The sequence below is a fragment of the Typopeltis vanoorti genome, chromosome 4 (genome assembly GCF_054136105.1).
Source record: "Typopeltis vanoorti isolate ZY-2024b chromosome 4, IOZ_Tvanoo_1.0, whole genome shotgun sequence".
Lineage (NCBI taxonomy): Eukaryota > Metazoa > Arthropoda > Arachnida > Uropygi > Thelyphonidae > Typopeltis > Typopeltis vanoorti.
This window is the reverse complement of record NC_143552.1, coordinates 85,843,821-85,864,389: the sequence shown is the minus strand read 5'-3', so window position 1 is coordinate 85,864,389 and position 20,569 is coordinate 85,843,821. Positions and strand designations below refer to the sequence as shown.

General features: G+C 35.4%; 1 protein-coding gene across 1 annotated transcript in view; it reads right to left on the bottom strand.

The window, feature by feature from the left end:
- Positions 1-20,569, bottom strand: part of LOC150107472 (ATP-dependent 6-phosphofructokinase-like) — a 443,838-nt gene that overhangs the window by 228,323 nt on the left and 194,946 nt on the right. The window contains exons 9-10 of the mRNA XM_090391320.1: positions 13,835-13,927; positions 2,283-2,408 (exon numbers count right to left, since the gene is read on the bottom strand). Coding sequence (XP_090247446.1) covers positions 2,283-2,408; positions 13,835-13,927 — 219 coding nt within the window. The remainder of the gene's footprint in view (positions 1-2,282; positions 2,409-13,834; positions 13,928-20,569) is intronic.

The following is a 20,569-nucleotide window of genomic DNA, read 5'->3' as shown; positions in this document are numbered from 1 at the left end:
AGATCCCTTAATTTTCCCATTGCCAAAACACCTTTGTGGACACATGCTTTATCCTGATGAAAGATGATTTTTTCTTCTGCAAACAGGGTCTATTCTCACGAATTTTTTTGTCTAGTCTGGTTAAAAGATCAGAATAATATTCCCCGGTTACTGTTTTATGTGTGTCTCTGTTTTGGGATGCCATGACCTTTCCTGCTGATGGAACTGACTGTCTTCTTTGGCGCTGAAACCGGCTTCTGCCTACTGTTTTGACTGCTGTTTAGATTCTGGTGTGTAATGGTGAATCCAAGTCTGATTGAGGCATAAAATCAGTTTTATTCTTGTTAAAACGCTCCAAGCACTGTTCAGAGATTTTCATGCGAGTGCGTTTTTGATCTGCTGTGGACACGTGCGGAATCCATTTTGCACAAAGCCTTTTCATTTGCAGTTCTTCATGCAAAATATATCCTACACATTCTTTTGAAATGCCTATAGTCTCAGCAATTTCACGCACTTTGACTCGCTGGTCATCCAATACTATATTGTGCACTTGATCAATGATTTCAGGTGTTGTTACACTTTTTGGACATCCTTCACATGGATCATCTTCAAGGCTGGTACGGCCATGTTTAAACTCGGCAGCCCATTTCTTAATTGTCAAAAATGAAGGAGAAGAGTGTCCATAAACGTTTATGAACTTCAAATGAATTTCTTTTGGCATTAAACCTTTTACAAAGAATTTTATAACCACATGATACTCAATTTTATCCATTTCAAGGGATACAGACAACACTTTTGCAGACAGCTGTATAAAACAAACTACTTGATAAAATGATTTGCAATTTCACATGGATGCTTATGACAGATGTACCAACTTAGAAAAAAAAATCTTGCGAATAGTGTTGGCGTCTATGGTCGAGGCCGAGAACTTTTCAGACCACCCTCATATATCCACCAAAGCTGTTATTCCAACATTTTCACAATCAATATCGTCCTTCATAACCATTCTTTCTTCTATTGGCCATGTATTGAAGGTATCTGGGATTTAGTTTGACCTCATTAGCTAAATACATCATACTACATTTTGTTATCCTTGCCTAGCAAGTTATTTGTAATACAATGCTATTTGTATTCCTCAGCAACTGATTATTGCTATTCATCTTGTGCTGCCTCTACAATGCTTTCATAGGGATTGCATGCCTCACCTGTTCATTCATCCATTTCAAACCTACCTTATTTTACAATTTTATGAGTACTTAGACTTAGGTGCTGGTTTACACTCGTGATACAGTTTAATGGAATATTTACAGCACAAAGAAATAATTAAACAGCAGGTTTAATCAAGAGATATCTGAATAAGCTAGAAAGATGGGCTGATGAACAGGGATATTGATTTATTATGGCTAAATATAAGGTTTTGAAATTTGCGATCTGCAAATGATCCTTGCTTCTTCCACTTCATCCAATATAGCTCCATCAAATGAGTATAAAGCATTTCATTTGCATTTGCAAATTTCAAAACCTTATATTTAGCCATAATAAACTAACATCCCTGTTCATCAGCCCATCTTTCCAGCTTATTCAGACATCCCTTGATGAGCCAAAGCATTGGCACTATTACTAATAACCATCCAAGCTTCACATTATCTACAAAGAACTGAATAGCTCTCTGTAGTTCAATGATGATATCTGAAAAAGATTGAACAGTAATGACTCCACTACTGATCTCTTAGAGCTTCGCTTGTAACTCTCTTACTCTGTGATCCTACTCCCCCACCCATTCTTATATCTATCAGAAAGCCAGTTACCAATGCAATCCATTAACCTGATCCCATCCTCCTATTCCTCAGGAACTTGAACTCTCGCAAGACTTTAGCCAGGTTAATGGACTAGTAAGTTCCTTAGCACATCCCTTTAAAGCTCATATCAAAATCCCATCTAATCCCCTTACCTCATTGATTGACATCTGCTGATCTCTGATCAGCAGATGTCGGTGCATCAAGGCCTCATAAAAAAGAATGATAACTTCTTTATCTCTATGCTGAAATAAACTACTGAAAAGCCTTGACCAAAGCTTCAGAGGCAGAATGCTATTCTAAGAATAGCATAACACTGTAAGATAACTAAATAACACTGTAGCAAACTACCATAAACTCTTTCCATTGACCCCATGAGTTCACTATAGTGAGAGTAACAGTATCTGTTTTTTTTTTTTTTTTTTTAAATCAAAATTACAGTATTTCACAGCAAAATCATAAGAAACCTTTTTGCAAACATATCTTAATATTTATCTAAATTAGTACCTTTGCTACACACTGCATCAATGGCACTCGCACAGCTTGGTTGCCATCTAGTGATACAACACAAGCCTCTGAATCTGGAGTAGCTTCAAGTAATGCCAAAACAGCTTCAGCTCCCATTCTGCAACCCTGAAATATATGACAATGAATTAGAAACTATACAGATATATATGACCTCAATCAGTTAAAATTTAATGCACCTAGTTAAAACAATAACAATCTCTATGATTCTTGATCTTGATTATTATTACTATTATACAGGTACCTACCATTGAGTCTGAAGACCCACTGCAGGAAACCCATACTATCCACACATTATCTATTGTACTTCTCTTTGAACTCACTAACAGACAAAACACTCACAGACCATGGCAATCCATTACAGTCATTCCGCTCTCTTAAAGTGACAAATCTAATCCTCACACTTTTACTAACCATGTATTAACTCAATTTCCAGGATGATCCCTTGTTCTATCCTTCAGCCAAGGACTGAAATATTTCCTTTGCATCAACCCTATAAAATCCTTTTAAGTAACTTAAATGTTTCTATTATATATTTTCTTTTCCATCTATCAACCAACTTTTGTAACTCACAAACTCAAGCCTGCAATCCAACATCACAGGGTGGAGCATTCCACAGACCACTCACCACTAAATCTTCAATAACTAAGTAATCCTATGAGCTACCTTGGACAATTTAACAATATGCACTCTGAACTTCAATTCTCTTTTCATCAACACTCTCAAATCCCTAGCTTCATCAATTTCCTTGGGGTACTGTTTCATCAATCTGGTGCACACAGCTAGTAATCTTTTCATTCCAAAATGCATAACTTTAGTTTTCCACATTGAATTGGCACCCATTTATCTTTTGCTCAAGCTGTGAATCTATTTAAATCATTCTGCAAGCAATCACAATGCCCTGATTACTGTCACACCACCACCCAATTTCATAATCAGCAGAAAATGAATATTTCCCTTCAAATCATTCCATATATATATATATATATATATATATATATATATATATGTTTGTCTCATGAAGGCAAACACATTGTTGGACATTTCAAAACAATGAAGAGACAAAAAACGTGACAAAAACGTTTCAAATTTCGGCTTATCTTTATATATCATTTGGGTACAAATTAAACAACAGTAGTCTGAGCACACAAAGCTTTGCAGCACAGTGCTGGATTCTGCTCCTCCATATACTACTCTTTGGTATCTGTCCATCAGTCACCCTTGTATCCATATAATTAGTTTCATACCATCCTCATTTGTTCCAATTTGAGCAACAGAGTTCCATGTAGTATCCTTTCAAACACCTTTGCAATATCAAGCAGTATCATTATGTAGCCATTCCCTTTATCCAATCTCGCTGTCACTATTACAAAAAGTCAGTAAATTACTAAGGCATGACCTACCCCTTCATAGAATATCAGATTCTTATAAACCTATTTCTGAATTGTATTTGACCAACTTTTCCAATACTTTTACCACCACTTCAAAGATACTGAGTGTCTATAATTTGCTGCTGCAGTCATGGAACCTCCTTTATGCGAGAGAATTATTTTGCCCTCCTTCCAATCCCTTAGAACATTACCAGAGCTGAGAATTAAATTCAATGACCTAGCCAGAGGTAATATCAATTCCTTTCCACAATCTCATAATATGCAAGCTTAATATCCCATTTAATTCCACAGATGTATTAGCAAAGAGTACTTCTAATTCATCAACCTCTATTCTTATGTCAATTCCTGCCATCACATCTATCATAGCAATATCCTCACTTGGATAATAGACCCTTGCAAAATGGTCACTTGGTAACTCAATTATTTTGTTTACTTTTGTCGCCTCACTACCATCAGCACTCATCCATTCATAGTCATTCATCCCTCTATTTGCCACATATGAAAGAACTCCTTGGAATTTCCTATAAAAAAAAAAAAAAAAGAAAGAAAGTAAAAAAAAAAAAAAAAGATAAGCCCTTATATAAACTCAAGGAGCTATATAGGCATGTGCAGATCAAGCTTTTACAGACATCCATGTTTTACATAAGATTCAAACCTTCCGTTTTGGCAATGAACAAGCAACAAACTATATATTACCAACTGAGCTAGTGACAGGCTTTAAATATTATTAAATGTTCCCCCCCCCAAAAAAATAAAAATGCAGTAATGTAAATCTAACACATCACGTTATGATAATAAAGCATTTAAAAATAACTCTTTTATAACAATTTAATAATTCTTAAAATAAAATTATCTGATACCTAACATTTTACTAGATTTTATACATGCAGCATTATCAAGAGGATATACTGCTCATTTGTGAGAACAACAACATAATGCAAAAAAAGAATTTTTTCAGGAAATGAGAGTGAAACGTTTGATTCAATATATTAATTGCTCAATACTCTTTTAAAAATTATTTTAAATTTAAAAATACAGATGCTATATTCACCTTCAATCTACCTAACAGCACAGAAGTAAGCCTTTATCCAGCTTGTACCCAAAAAAGGGAAATAAAAACCAGCCAACAAACTATTGTCCCACTGCCCTCATCTTAGTACTTTTGAAAATGATGAAAAAAAAGGTCACAAACAACCTTCTTCACAATCTGGAGACTCATCAGTTAGTGATTGCCAATATGGTTCTGCCATTCTCATTCTACAACAAACTTCCTCTCTACCCTTACTGCCTTATTGACAAAGGCCATGGAAAGATTTGGAGAAACCCACGTAGTTGCTCTTGATATCTCAAAGGCATTTCTAGCATTGAAGCCGTCTCAACAAGCTCTTATGGTCTCCCTCATGATCATTGTGATCACATTGCTAGCTTCCTCTCTAATGATTGCGTGTTCTTTCATCAGGGTTCTCTACTCTCACCCACTCTTCCTCCTTTACATCAATTCTATTTACATTTCTGCTGATGACAGTACTCTCCATTCCTTTTTTTTTTTTCATCTGAGAAACCCTGTAGTACTGAAATAACTAAAGCTTCAAGATCTGCCATAACAGTGATCTCCTCACTATTCTCAACCTGGGGGTTAAAGAGAATTTAGTGAATATCAATGCTATTGAAACAGCTGTAAGAAATAACCTTCAAGAAAGATTCTACTTCACCCTCTCCCATACACTCTTACTTTTAATATTCCAATATGCTTTCAAGATCAGTTTCCCCTTCTTGAGATAACTTTCACATGTCTGGACAATTCATCAGCAACAATTAATTGCGGAAAAACTGATCGCAGACAATTCATCGCGGGGAAAATTAATCGCACGATAATTCTTCGTGGATATATGTGAAAAAAAAAGAAATATTTCACATATAAGAAAGATTTTATATATTATTTAATATTTCGCTTTCTGAAAATTTTTATTCCATATATAGTTATTAATATTCTTTCTTACTACAGGCTCTGTAGATGGAATATTAATTGTTACAGAACTGGGATAGGATGGCTTGGGAGAAAGAGCACCATATTTAAGAATATTTAGGAATAATAGTTATCTTCTTCTTCTTTAGCTATTTTCTGTCCACTGCTGGATGAAGGCCTCCTGCAGTTCTTTCCACCTTTCTCTGTTCTTGGCAATGCTTGAACAGTTTTCCCCAACAAACTTTGACGATTCATCACTCCACCTTCTTTTAGGATATTCTCATTTCCCTTGTTTAGGAATCCAGTTCGTTAGTATGGTGGTCCATCACTCATCTGGATAGATGTCCGGCCCATTTCCATTTTTGTCGCTTGTGGTGAAGAATGATGTCAGTGATGCGAGTCTGGCTTCTTATCCAGGTGTTTCGCTTCTTATCTTTTAATGTGATGCCTAGCATCAACCTCTCCATTTTTCTTTGAGTTGTTGTTAATTTATTTGCCAGTGCTTTTGTTAGCAACCAAGTTTCACAACCATATGAGATGACTGGAAGTATACATTGGTTAAATGTCTTCCTTTTTAAACAGAATGGGACATCATTGTTTTGAAAAATGCTTTTCAATTTTCTGAATGCACTCCAGGCAAGTTGAACTCTCCTATTTATTTCCTTTTGGAATTCACAGTTTAGATCAACGAGATGACCTAAGTATGTATATGAAGAGACTCATTCCAAGAAATTGTTTTCTATTATTATGTTTTTTGGTGTTACAAAATGATTAAACATGATTTTAGTTTTTTCTCTGTTTATCTTTAGACTGACTTTTCTGCTTTCACGATATAGGTCTTCTATCATTATATTAAGGTCTTCTGGAGTGTTTGCAAAAATTATGATAACATCTGCATATCTTAGGTGTGTTAAGTTTCTGTTATTAATTTTTATACCAGGGTTTATTATTATTATTATTACATAACACCTCTAGGGAGTCCAAAGACTTGTTGAGGGAGGCATCTACTCTACAACTCTTCGTCTTCACCAACCGCAACTACCTTCATCATCTACACCAACACCATCTACTGCCGACCACCACCACTAGTATCACAGACAATCACAAACATCCATGCCCATGGCAAGATTCGAACCCACAGTCTTTTGGGTGGACAGCGGATATGCTAACCACTCGGCTAACCAGTCAGTTTATATTATTAAATATTTCTTGAAGGACTGCTGTAGATTTTGGGTGATAGAGAGTCTCCTTGTCTGACACCTTTTTTCAATTGATATTTTATTGCTACTTGCTTGTGAAATTGGACTGTTGCAGTGAAGTATATTGCCTGGAGGAGGTCCATATATTCTCCAGGAACTCCCCGATTCTGGAGTGCTTTGATTATTGCATTAGTTTTGATGGAATCAAATGCTTTTTCATAATCAATGAAGGCTAAACAGAGAAACAATTGGTTTTTTTCTGCTTTTTCTATTATTTGTTTTACTGCATATTTAAGAATAGTTAAGGAGAAAGGGCACAATATTTAAGATTATTTATTCTTCTAACCATTCACTATTTTTCTGTTCTGCGCATTTAGACATCCATTATATTCTGCCCTTACTATTAGCTTATTCAAATCATCTTGCAAGCTCTCTACACCACCTTGATTAACTATTACTCTACCTTTGAATCATCAGCAAACAACTGAATATTGCCTTTCATATTTCTGATATCATTTATGTACAAATTAAACAGCAGTGATCCAATCACTGAGCCGTATGGCACACCAATAGTTACCTGCCCTCTCCTGGATTCTGCTCCTTCATATACTACTTTTTGGTATCTGTCCATCAGCCATTTTTTTATCCATATCACCAGTTTCATATCTATCCCCAATTGTAGCAGTTTGCATTAGGAGAGTTCCACATGATATCCTTTCAAACACCTTTGCTAAATCCAGCAGTTTCATCGTGTAGCCATTCCTTTTATCCAACTCAGCTTTCACCCTATTATAAAAAGTTAATAAATTACTAAGGCATGACCTACACTTCACAAGCCATGCTGTCACCTCATAGAGTATCATAATCTATCCACCCATTCCTGAATTCTCTTTTTGACCAACTTTTGCAGTACTTTTACAACCACTTCACAAATAAAATTATCAGGTGATGTCAAGGAATAATGCTCTACAGATTTTTTGAATGCAACACGTTGCACATGATGTAATTGAAATAATCAAAAACTTTGAAAAGACAAAGAAATTACATGCCATTATAAGATATAAATTTCAGCAATACTTGGTACATGAAAAACAAGCATGTTACTGAAGAATTAACAGTGGATCATTTAACAAATATTTTCTCACAAAATTCATAAATTATAAGTATTCACACTACAGAAATATTTAGAATTCATAGAATTAAAAAGGATTAGCAGTTTTTATAATACATTTGTACATTAAGCATTAATAATTGGGTAAAGTTATTATGCTAAATTTATTCACAAGTCACCTTCTTCATTCACAAGGAAAAACTCATTAAACTTTTTCAAATTTGGTTTCCAGTAAACAAACAAAAACATCCTCATGCATATATAGACAAGAAAAATGTGAACAATTTAATAATAATTGGAAGAGTGAGTAAATGAGTTAAGTGACTTTTTTTTTAACCAAATATCTAATTATTTTGATAAATTTAAACTTAGCATACTTAGCATACAAATAACCTGTTCAACTTACAAACTGTTTAGTTTCTGACAAACAATGAAAAATAACACTCTCATAAACAGCTCTGAAAATGTAAGCAATTTAGCATACAACTGACTGATTCATATTAGTACATGCAGTAGAATTTTGGAATTTATGAATAATAATTTCAAACTTATAGTAAACATAAATAAATATAATTGATATCAATCTGATATTTAAATCACTTTCATGTGAACAAACTTAGGTGTACTAGTTAAAATTATGGAGTTAGATAAAAACAACTGAACAGGAACATTGAATAAGTAAAAACAAATATACTAAATGAATTATAACAACGTCAGTAGTACTTGATGCATATTAAGAAAATGAGAGCTTTAAGCTGTTATTAGAGAAATAAAAATTGCCAATAAATAATAAATTCACACTGATGGAAACAGTTATATAGAAGTATTGACAAGCACTAAGAAAGTCTGAAGTAATCATTATGATTTAGGATAAGTTTGTGTATATGTTACAGCTAAAGTGCGAAAATCGTTAATGTGCACATTACCTAGCTAATCTGCAGATTAACTGATTTGCTCCGTTAACGTGCGGAATCAAGAGTTTTCTGCATTTTACCTAGGTAATGTGCACATTAACGGCTTCCGTATCGTTAAAGTTCAAAAGTTTGTTTCTCTCATTTCCTTTCCCTACTCCTCCCCCCCCTCTCCCTCCACTTTTAGTTTGGTTTTTTAATAAGTAAACGTAATTTTATCATATGTTTTTTTTCTTAATTGTAATAATATTTTAAACCGTTTGATTCCTTGTATTATATTAATTGATTGATGATTGATTCTATCAACTAATTTGTTGATTGTTTGATTGTATTAACTTGATTCTTTAGATATCAAAAAATAAATAAATAACATTATCTTAATTTAAACATACAGAAACGTTGCTGTTGTTCCAGCAAAGATCTTATTTTCACTTTAACAAGTGCCTAGTAGGTAATTTGCAGATTATAATCTGCAGATTACCTAGGTAATTTGCAGATTACCTAGGTAATTTGAGAAATGAAACAATTTTCCGCACATTAACGGATCATCATAGTTAATCTGCACAATACCTAGATAATCTGCAGAATAACTGATTTTTGCACTTTAGCGGTAACATATACAAGCTTCATATCTCTCTTTAAGAAGTCCAGCAGAAAATTTAATTTGTGAAAAATAGTTTCATCCCACTATAATCAATGGCTAGTGGCAATGGTGAGGTCAGTCAGGCAACTGCAAAGAGCTGATGATTTGACCAATTTGGCTACAGTTGGAGAGGCTGAAAGAACATGAAATGCAGTAAACAGCACCATGTGAAAGAGAAAAGAGCTTGCCTTTAACAGATACCAGGAAAGCATGCAGACAGGGCAATAATGACATGATTTGAGATTCACTGTTTGATTGTTCTTATTATCTGAATTATGTATTAAAAACTCCACCACAAACATACATTTGTAACAGTTATATGATGCATTAATTTGTTCTTCAGAAAAAAAATTCATCATATAGCTACAGTGGCACGTAAAACATATAGAGGCAGTTGCCAACTTACATAAATTGGATTTACACAATTACAATTAATTTATAACAAGACTAGAAAGGGCTAGAAATTGGTGAATTATAAAAATTTTGCTTAAGCCAGCTGTATTATTTGCATGCCATCTAATGGTAGTTTTTATAAAGATAGAGCATGGTGCATGCTTCAATCTCACTTTCAACATGACCTGCTGTATTTTCAATGTTTGCATGCTATATATTTTTAGTGGTATTTGTGTGGATTCTTATGACTCAAATAAAAATCCAAAGAGAAATATATGACAGATTAGCCTATTATGGAGAGAAGAAACAAGCCATATTCAGTCATCACCTTGATAATTTCATCAAAAATTTTGAATGGAAAAGTGAAACATTTTTCTATTTTCTTATATTATTTATACTGCATTTTATTACTTTGCATTAATAATAACATACTGAGATCCTATTTGATAAAATAGGATTTGATGAAAAAACATAACATGCAATGTAAACATGCAAGCAATAAGACATGATTAATGGAAAACATAACTCTTAAGTAAGTCACAGACTGCCTGAATTTATTTATGGCTCTCTGAAATGAATAAAGCTTTTTTGCAATATTCATAATAATGAACAAGGACCTCGATGGTTTTAATTTTCCAGAAGTAAAGAATCAGAGTATAAAATATGTCCAATGAACTAATGGTACCTGACTTCTGACTTAGGTCATCTTTTATTATTATTTTTATTATTATTATTATCAGTGCTTTTTTTCTGGCAGTACACAGTACCAGCACCTTTTTTTCTTAAGTTTTTAAAAAGTTGCGATTTATTGACAGCAAAATGCATTATAAATATAAATATTCCGGTTGACAGTATTGTGTTCATAAAATGAATTTTCAGTTTTGATTACTCATAAGTTGGTACCCTGCTTTCCTGTTTCATAGGTTGGTACGCAACCAGAAACAGGAAGTTGTGTTGACTTCTGATTGCTTCCAATATCATTTTATCAGTTCTATATTCACTCTGCAACTGGCAGGTGTTCACGTGAGTTTTGAATTAATCTAAGTTAAATCAGTGCAATCATTGTTCAAAATGAGTAAAATAAGTAGTTACTTTATGCCAATGAGAAAAAAAAAAAGGAGGGCTGAAAAACTAAAAATTGTTGAATCTACTTGTTATTCCTGAACAGAAAACTAGCATCAAAAATACATTTGGTGAAGAGGATCACGAAACCAAGACCGAAGATAATCCACGTGGTCAAAAGGAAACAGATTCCTGATAATGATTGGCCTGAATGGTGGACACTTTTGCAGAAACATGACTTCTGCTAGAGAAATGAGTGACTGTAAATGAAGAATAAAATGTTGGGTTGCAAAGTATGTTGTGATGTCGGAAATCTTGCTGTCGATAAACACATGGGAACAAAAATTGCAGTGGACTGGGCAAATGGTAAAATCAGTCATTTTGGAGAATCTCGAAAACAACAGTTAATGTCATTAAGAAAAAAGATTTAGAATCGTAAGAAGAGTTGCAAAGCGTGCCAAAAATTAAATCTGAAGCAAAAAATGAAACTTCAGAGAAAGCTTTCCTAAATACTTTGTCTCATAATAAAGACATAACAGGAAAAGTGTTTCGACCTGCTTACAAAGTTGCAAAGAGAAATCAATCATTTAACAACTTTGAAGACGAAATAAATTTACAGGAACTTCATGGCCTAGACATGGGATATATTCTTCATTCTGAAAATGCTTGCATTAACATTGTTAGCCATATCACAAATGAAATGAGAAAAACATTAATAGATAATATAGTGAACTCCCAGAACAAAATAAAATTACTTATTGATGAATCGACAACTGTGAGTAGCACAGCAACTTTGATTGTTATTGTTCGTGTAGTTCTTCCTTTTGGCTCCTGTGAGTCTTTTCCTAGATTTGATCGATTATTGGATGTAACTGCTAGAGAAATTCTAAACTATTTAATTAGTTATCTTGAATGTTTAGGATTATCTGAAGTTACTTAAAGGAATATTTATTGTCTGTAACTTGTGATGGTGCAGCCGTGTTGTTTGGTGTGCGTAATGGTGTAAGGGGGCTAATACAAGAGAAGTTTCCTAGCGTTATTTTCTGACATTATGCTAGCCATCACTTTGAATTGTCTGTTAGTGACACAGTGAACAATGTGGCAGGAGTGAACACTTTAAGAGTTTCATGGAAAAATTTTATGTGACTTATCATGCTTCACCTAAGAATGCTAGGGAACTACAGGAATGTGTAGCGACTCCAGGACTTCAACTTCTTAAAATTGGCAGGATTTTAAGCACTAGCTGGGTTTCATCTAGCTTTCGCACTGTTTTTGTATGTGGCAAGATTTGAGGCCCTCGTCCATCACTTTCTGGAGGCAAAAGAAGACAGCAGAAGAAGCAAAACAGATCGCTTTCTTTATGAGAGCCTTTTAAGAAAAATAATGTCATGAGTGTTTGTTCGTGATTTGGACCTTATGTGTGTGATGCTCTCCAAGAAACTAAGTCTAGATTTACAAGAGAGAAATATTTACTTGTACAAAGCAAACAGGAAGATAAAGAATACAGTCAACTTTTTGAAAAAAGAATTGAAAAAAATCCTGGTCCATATTACAGTATTTCTCTTCAAAGTCAGAAGAACATGAAGTTCAAAGGATTGAGCTCACACAAAAATGAAAGACACAGTCCTGCAACAAGTTCATCTGCTTCCTATAAAAGTCTGAAAGAAGCTGTTGGAAAGCATCTGCTTAAAGAAGATGATGCTGATTTGCCTGAATGTGCTAAGATTTTAGATTCCAAGTATTGGACAGAAAATCCTGGGAAGCATCTGATATTCGGTGAAGTTGAAATCAAAAAGTTAGCACACAAATTTCGCTTAAATGAAAGAGAAGCAGTTCATGGTTTCCATGAATATCTTCAAGAAAATAAAGTTCTGGACATACTACTTCCTCAAAAGCACACTTTGGGCACAATTGCAATATCTTCCAGTGAATGTGAAAGAGGTTTCTCTCAGATGAATCTTATAATAACTTCATCTCTGCTTGTACAGACAACTCCTGCACTGATGTTTATCAGGATAGTAGGACCTCCTCTCACTCAGTTCAACCCTAGCAAATATGTGGACTCATGGCTGCTCCGAGGTCATCCTTCTGCAGTTGATACCAAAAGCAAGAAGTGATCTAGAGACAACGAGGTATATCGGAGGATATGTTAAAAGTGTGGAAGTTGCTGTAATAAATCTTCATGGTGAGTACTGGCACCTTTTTTTTCCAGAAAAAATGCACTGATTATTATTATTATTATTATTACATAACACCTCCAGGGAATCCAAAGACTCATCAAGGGAGGGCACCTAGTCTACAACACTCCGTCTCCACCAACTATGTACACTAACGCCATCTACTGCTGACCACCACCACCACGACTAGTATTTTCAGAGACAATCACAACATCCATGCCCATGGCGGGATTCGAACCCACAGCCTTTTGGCTGGAGAGCGGATACGCTAACTACTCAGCCAACCAGGCCGGCAATTTTGTGAAGAATGATGAATATAAGTTATTGGTGCAAGTCTTTTTTACAGAAAGACTAGAATGATGGCAATGCCATCATCTTGTCTTATATATAAATAGTAAAAAGCCTAAGTAAGACAAATGTTAACTTCTTTCAATCTCCAAGGTGAACTGTACAAGGTGGATGTACAGCTAAATGCCTTACTATGATTTTTCAAAGAAAGGCACTTATTTATGTTAATTCTGAAAATTATCTAGGTACCAGATTAAAATCTAGGGAATATCACATTTACTACTTAAGTCAACTTCATTTATATTTACTCTAAAGGTACCTTATGATGAGCCTGAAAATAGAATATTAAATTAACTTTATTTCAAAATTCCTATCATGAAAGTACTGTCATACCAAAATTCGGTCAAAAGCTGATGGGCTACCACCACGTTGTACATGGCCTAGCACAGTTATACGAGTATCCTGCTTTAAGTTTTTGACTATAACCTGTGAAAAGAAACATTCAATTTCATGAGTAATATAATATGTAAAATAATGAAAGTGCATTATAACAGGTCTAAGCAGATAAATTTTCAAAAGTAATAAATCATTAAGTACATTTCACAAAATGCATAAACACCTATTAGATCACCTCCTGGTGTTTAATGTTTACTCATTTTGTTGTTTCAAAATATGATAACAGAAGATTTAAGAACTAAATGTTTAATTATTAATTACAATATTTTTGTCAAAGTTAAACTGACATCGTAAGGGGTACTATACACTAACACGGATATGTACATGCAAGTACTACATCAGTGTGTTCTTAGCCACTAAGCTGACGAATGCCTGTGGATGAGAGTTTCCCATATGAGACACAGCTTGATGCCATTGTGGTGTACCACAGGGCTCAGTACTTGGTCCTCTATTGTTAAATATGTACATCAATGAAACAGGAAATAATCTGCCAAGAAATATTTGGTTGTTTGCTGATGTAAAACTTGGAAAAACAATGGTAAATAAAGGTAATGCAGAGATTGTGCGGGAAAACTTAAATAGACTAGCAGTATGGGGAAGATAAAATGCTTCCAATTTAATGTGGCCAAGTGTAGGATGATGCACTTTAAGAAGAGATCATAAACTGAGTACTATATTGATGGAGCTGAAATGAATAGGATAAGATAGAATAGAAGAGAAAGAATAGGATAGAAAACTGATGAGGTCAGGGACTTTGGGATGATTGTGGACAGGGAATCGAAGTTTAGAGGTCATGTTGCAAAAGTAGCCAAAAAAAGCACATCAGATTACATGATTTTGAACACACTAACAAGAAAGGATAGAAAAATTATTGTTCCCCTATATAAGCTTTAATAAGGCCACATATGGTCTACTATGTGCAGATCTGGTCACCTGGATTTTATGGGGATGTAGTAGTAGTAGTAGTAGAGAGGATCCAGGGGCAAGTGACAAAGCTCCCTATTAAGAAAGAATACACTGATGGTTTGTGGGCTTCAAAAACTAGCTGACAGGCAAAAAAGAGGAGACATGATAGAAGCACATAAGTTATTAAAAGGATTTTATAGGACTGACACTGAAGCCTTTTTTTTTTCAGTACATGACAGAGAACAAGGATCAACCATGGAAACTGTGCAAGAATGTGGGGATAACAAGCATGTTAGGATTTTGGAGGGTGCTGAAGGAGTGGAACAAGGTGTCAGAGGTAGTTGTAAGTACTTCATAAGTGAATGAGTTTAAAGAGAGGTAGGTATGACACCTATTGTTTGAATAATGGCTAGTATGTGAATATTCCAGGGTAACCCTGGAATTCCACTTCTGAGCAGTCATTGCTTGCCAGTCAGCAGACAGCCATGTGCAGCTCCATAGTGGGTGGGTAGCTCTGGTGATGAAAAAAAAATCCCTTGAGCATGAATCCTTCATCCCCAAATGTTTAAAGGGCATAACAAAGTCACAATCAATTACTGATACCATAGATACATCATTTGATAACAGAAGTAAAAACAAAAGATGAGATACCAGTATAAATGTACTCATGTTTCTGATCATCCATGCAACAGGTGAAAAGCAAATAAGGAAAATGCCACCTTATTTATTCACATGTTTAGAAAGACTGGCAGGTTTTCTGAAAACAATTAAGAAATTATGTTCTGGTGATATCCTTGTAGAAACATTCTGAAAAACTATTCAAAGCAACATCAATGGGTGGAATGTAAATTACAGTAATTGCTCATAAAACACTCAACTCTTCTAGAGGAGTGATCTGAGAATGGGATCCCTTGAGGTTCCTAATGAGGAGATACGTGAACTTAAAGATCAGGGAGTGATAGGTGTGAGGTGTATCATGATATGTAGGAATGGTGGTCATTGGTTCCAATCAGAAACATCATTCTTACTTTTGATACTCCTAAGTCTTCAACAGGGGTGCTTAAGGGTCAAAGCTATATAACTGAAAGGAGACCTCCACATAGCCTTTAGAGGAATGCGGAGAACCAACCAGGACTTCTGACCTAATGTCCAATCCTCACTTTCTCGTGGTGCACCCTGTTGGGTATCTACCTGGATACTGAATGAACGAGGATGGGCTGGCAATTTGGGATTTAGCCGACCAAACTGTATTCTTATTAGCTTAAACCAAAATACAAAATTATGGTACAACCAGTGGCGTATTTAGGTATAGGCCTGGGCCTAGAGTGGCAAATGTTGAGGGGTGGTGGAAATCTCCAGGCTCTCATTTTTGTAATTATAACATGTTCCTTATATGCCACATCTACTCACAAGTAGACAAATATTTTTCTTTTCCTCATTTTTTTTTTTTTAGTTTAGTCTGCAAGCATATTGGCATGTAATCAGATTCTGCATAACTATACAGACTGAGACACGTGCACGGAAAGCTACAGTATTGTTGTCGGTAACTTGACACAAAGGCAATAGGGATTAGTGAATTTGATCCCTTTCTTGCTGAGCACATTGCCAAAAGCGGGAGAAAAGAAAAAGGTTTCAATTCCTATCTTTCCTTTGCCACGTATGAGGAATTTATACGTCTTCATAAATAATGGGAAAGAAAGTAATCAAATTTATTGTGGAAGAACTTAAAATAGCCAACTACTATTCCATAAGTGTTGACTCAACACCAGACTTATCTCATGTCGATCAGCTTACCTTCATTGTACATTATGTGAAAGAATATGGAACTCATGTAGAGTGTTTCTTGCGTTTCATTTCTAACGTAAGTCACAAATCTGAAGAGTTACAAGAGGCAGTTTGCTAGTAACATGTCAGGCAAGTACACAGGACTGCAAGCAAGAATTCCCGAAATACATCAATTGGCAGAATTCACACCGTGCGCTGGACATCTATGTCTCTAACTGGTACTTGTGTTGCCGAATCCTGTCGGTACTCTTCCGTATTTTTTTATGTCCTTCAGAAACTACATATTTTTCACATCTTCAACACATCGGTGGAGTGTTCTAAGAAAGCACATGAAAACTTCTGCAAAAGTAATCAAACATCCTTCGCCTACTCGTTGGTCAGCTCCTAATGATACCTGTAGGAGCCTTTGTGAGGGATGGAAGGAAATAATTACCACTTTGTCTGAAATTGAAAATGACACCACCCAGAAGAAAGTTATGTGATGTGAAGCAATTGGGATTCTATGGTAATGACTGCAGGTTAGGATCATGACCTGCCCATAGGCAGGTCATGAGAGATGGCACTTTCTGCGGGCCTAGGTGCGGGAAATGCCTAAATACAACACTGGGTACAACATGACAAAATTTCATGCCAGCTGGGGCATCGCCTAGTTAAACAAGGCCCCCGTTGTTTTTGCCAGGGAACCAGAGTGAACACCGAAAAGTCAGCTACTAAAAAAAATCTGAAAACACACCCCAACTCAACATCGCCAGAGTTAAAGATCGGTATTATCAACATAAAAAGCCTGAATGGCAAAGAAATGGAGCTAGTTGAGGAATTAGATAAGTACCAGAACGACATAATAGGGGGTGACTGAAACAAAAAAGACAAAAACTGGTGAGATCGTTTCTGAGCAATAAATAAAAAATGTTATATTCAGGCAATGACAATCAAGGAAAAGAAGGAGTAGCCATAGTCTCAAACACTAAACATGAGGCTAATCTTCTTGAATGGCAGGCAGTCTCAAGTAGAGTGATGTGGGCAAATATGAGAATGGGGAAATGGACAATGAGACTTATTTGTGTGCTTATGGTCCCACAGAAGGTTCTACAAAGGTAGAAGTGGAGGAATTTTTTGATGCTTTAGAAAAAGCAACTGACACAACGAAAAAGGAAAAGTTGGTCCTTGTTGGGGATCTAAATAGCAGAGTATAAAATGATTGTCAGACATACAAAAATATTTTGGGAAAATGTGGAGAAAAGAGCAAAGCAAATAATAATGGCAAATACCTGTTGGATTTCTGCTCAGGACATGGACTGGTTATTACTAACACCATGTTCCAACATAAAAATGTGCACAAATTCACATGGAGAGAAGAGGCTAGGAATAAGAAAAGTCTCATTGACTATGTTATTGTTGATAGTTATTGTTGATGTTTTCTCCCTGGTGCAGGACACCAGAGTGTACAGAAGATTTGAAATTAGAAGTGATCACTGTTTAGTCTTGAGCAGGATAAAACTGAATTTCATATTGAAAAGAATAACATGTAAGAAAGTTTCAAAGAGAATAAAAGTTGAGCAGCTCTCATATGTGAACCGTAGACTAAAATACACAAACATTATTCAAGAAAAAATGAAAGAATTTGCGAACAGCAACCAAACCTTGGAGATTCAGTGGCAAGCTTTGAAGAAAACACTGATTGATTCAGCCAGAGAGGCATGTAGTGAGGTTGTCTGCAAGGATAGAAAAATCAGAACTCCATGGTGGACACAGGAAGTTAAAGAGGCAGTGAAGGAAAAGAAGAAAGCATATCAAAAGTTCCTGGCAAATAAATCAGCATGTGCTCTGAGAGAATACAGAGACAAATGTAAGAAAGCGAAACACTGTGTAAAACTAGCTAAACAAAAGTCATGGGAGGACCTTGGCAAGAACATAGAAAATAAATATCAAGAAGGCGGTAAGATATTCTGGTGGTTGTGGAAGAAGCTTAGAAATGGAAGAAAGAATGCTGTAAAAGGAGTTAGAGATGATAAAGGTGACATGAAAACTGGAGAAAAAGATATCTTTGAAGTATGGAGTAATTACTTTGAAAAATTGCTAAATGAAACAAAAAGTGATAACACGGTGGCAAAAACTCAACAGGCATACAGTTAGGAATACATATTCATACTTGAAGTAGAAAAAGCCATCAAAGGCTTGAAATGTGGAAAGGCAGCAGGAGAAGATGATATTTGAACAGAAATATAGTGGTATAAAAGTCTCACAGTGGCTGCACTGCATAATTCAGAAAGCATGGACAGGGCTTTCTGAACTATGAGGGACGAATTCCCGATGATTGGAGTATAGCTCTCATAGTATCCATATATAAAAAGGGAAATAAAACTGAATGTGAGAATTACAGAGGTATTTCCCTACTGAGTGTTCCTGGCAAGATTTATGTAAGTATACTTGAGAAATGGTTGAGAAGAATTGTGGAAGAAAAGCTTGGTGAAAAACAAGCTGGATTTAGGCCAAATAGAGGCTGTAAGGATCAGATCTTCACTTTATGACAAATAGTTGAAAAAGCATGAGAATATCACAGAGATCTGTATTTCAGTTTTGTCGACTTGGAAAAGGCATATGACAAGGTGCCAAGAGAGAAGCTATTCAATATGCCACAGTTATATGGTGTCAATGGGGCATTATATCAAGCAATACTTAGTCTTTATTTGAGTCATAAGTCAGCATTTAGAATTGAAGGAAGTACAGGAAGGTGGTTTAATGTTAAATCTGGTGAGAGACAAGGGTGTACATTATCCCCCTCTGTTATTCATTATCTATATGGATCACATTATGAAGGAAAGTGGTATTAAACATGATATCAACATTTGAGATGTTAATGTCAGCTCTTTGCTTTATGCAGACGTGTTATACTTCTAAATAAATCCACTACAAGTCTGCAAGATTCGCTGACTAATTTGAATAACTGTTGTAATAAACATGGTATGAAGTTCAGCAATAAACAGACAAAGACAATGAAAATGGGAAGAATCGTGGAAAATGTCAACTGCATTGTGAACGGAGAACCTGTGGAACAAGTAGAACATTTCAACTACTTAAGAACGATTTTTAGTGAAGATGGTAAATTATATATGGAAATAGACAACAGAATCAACAAAGCTGGTATGGTAGGACATCAACTGAATAAATTTATATGGAATAAGAGAGAAATTAGTCAGACCACTAAATTAGCTGTATAGAAGATAGTGTTCAAACTAGTTTTAATTTATGGATTTGAGAGCTGGGTCAGAAGTAAAACATTTGACCAAAGACTAGAGACCGCAGATATGAGAGTCCTGAGAAAGATTAGAGGCTTGAACAAATGGCATCAATGGCAATATCATATTAAAAATGAGGATATTAGGAAAGAACTTGACATTGTCAGCATCCAGGAATGTGTTAGCAGATCTAATCTTAGGTGGTATGGTCACTTAAACAGAATGGGCAGGAAAGATTAGCAAAACAAGTATTCTCTGCCAGGTTGGCAGGAAAACGACCCAGAGTAAGACCAAGATATAGGTGGATTGATATGGTACAAAGTGCCTTAGATAACAGAAATATGAGATCTGATAATGTTGGAGTCTTGACAAGTAATAGACTGATTTGGAGGAAAATTGCAGATAGGAATTTAGTAATAATGTAAATTTTTTATGTAGTACTATCATATCCTGTACACCCCTTGAGAGTACATGGCAGGAATTTGATAATGAGGTCTTCAACATCTGTAAAAGGAAGGTATCCCGATTGTCCTGTTAGACAGTACATCCCTAATCCACTAAGATGCTTCAAATGACAGAAATATGGACATGCCCAAACTGTTTGACATGCTCTGCCACCTGTACCTGATTGGTAGTAAAGAGCAAGAAAGCTAAATGTGTCACCTGTCAGATATGGTGATAATTTCACCATACCTGAACTTTATGACTGTGAGTGCTTGTCTGTTGAAAGCACCAATCACGTGAC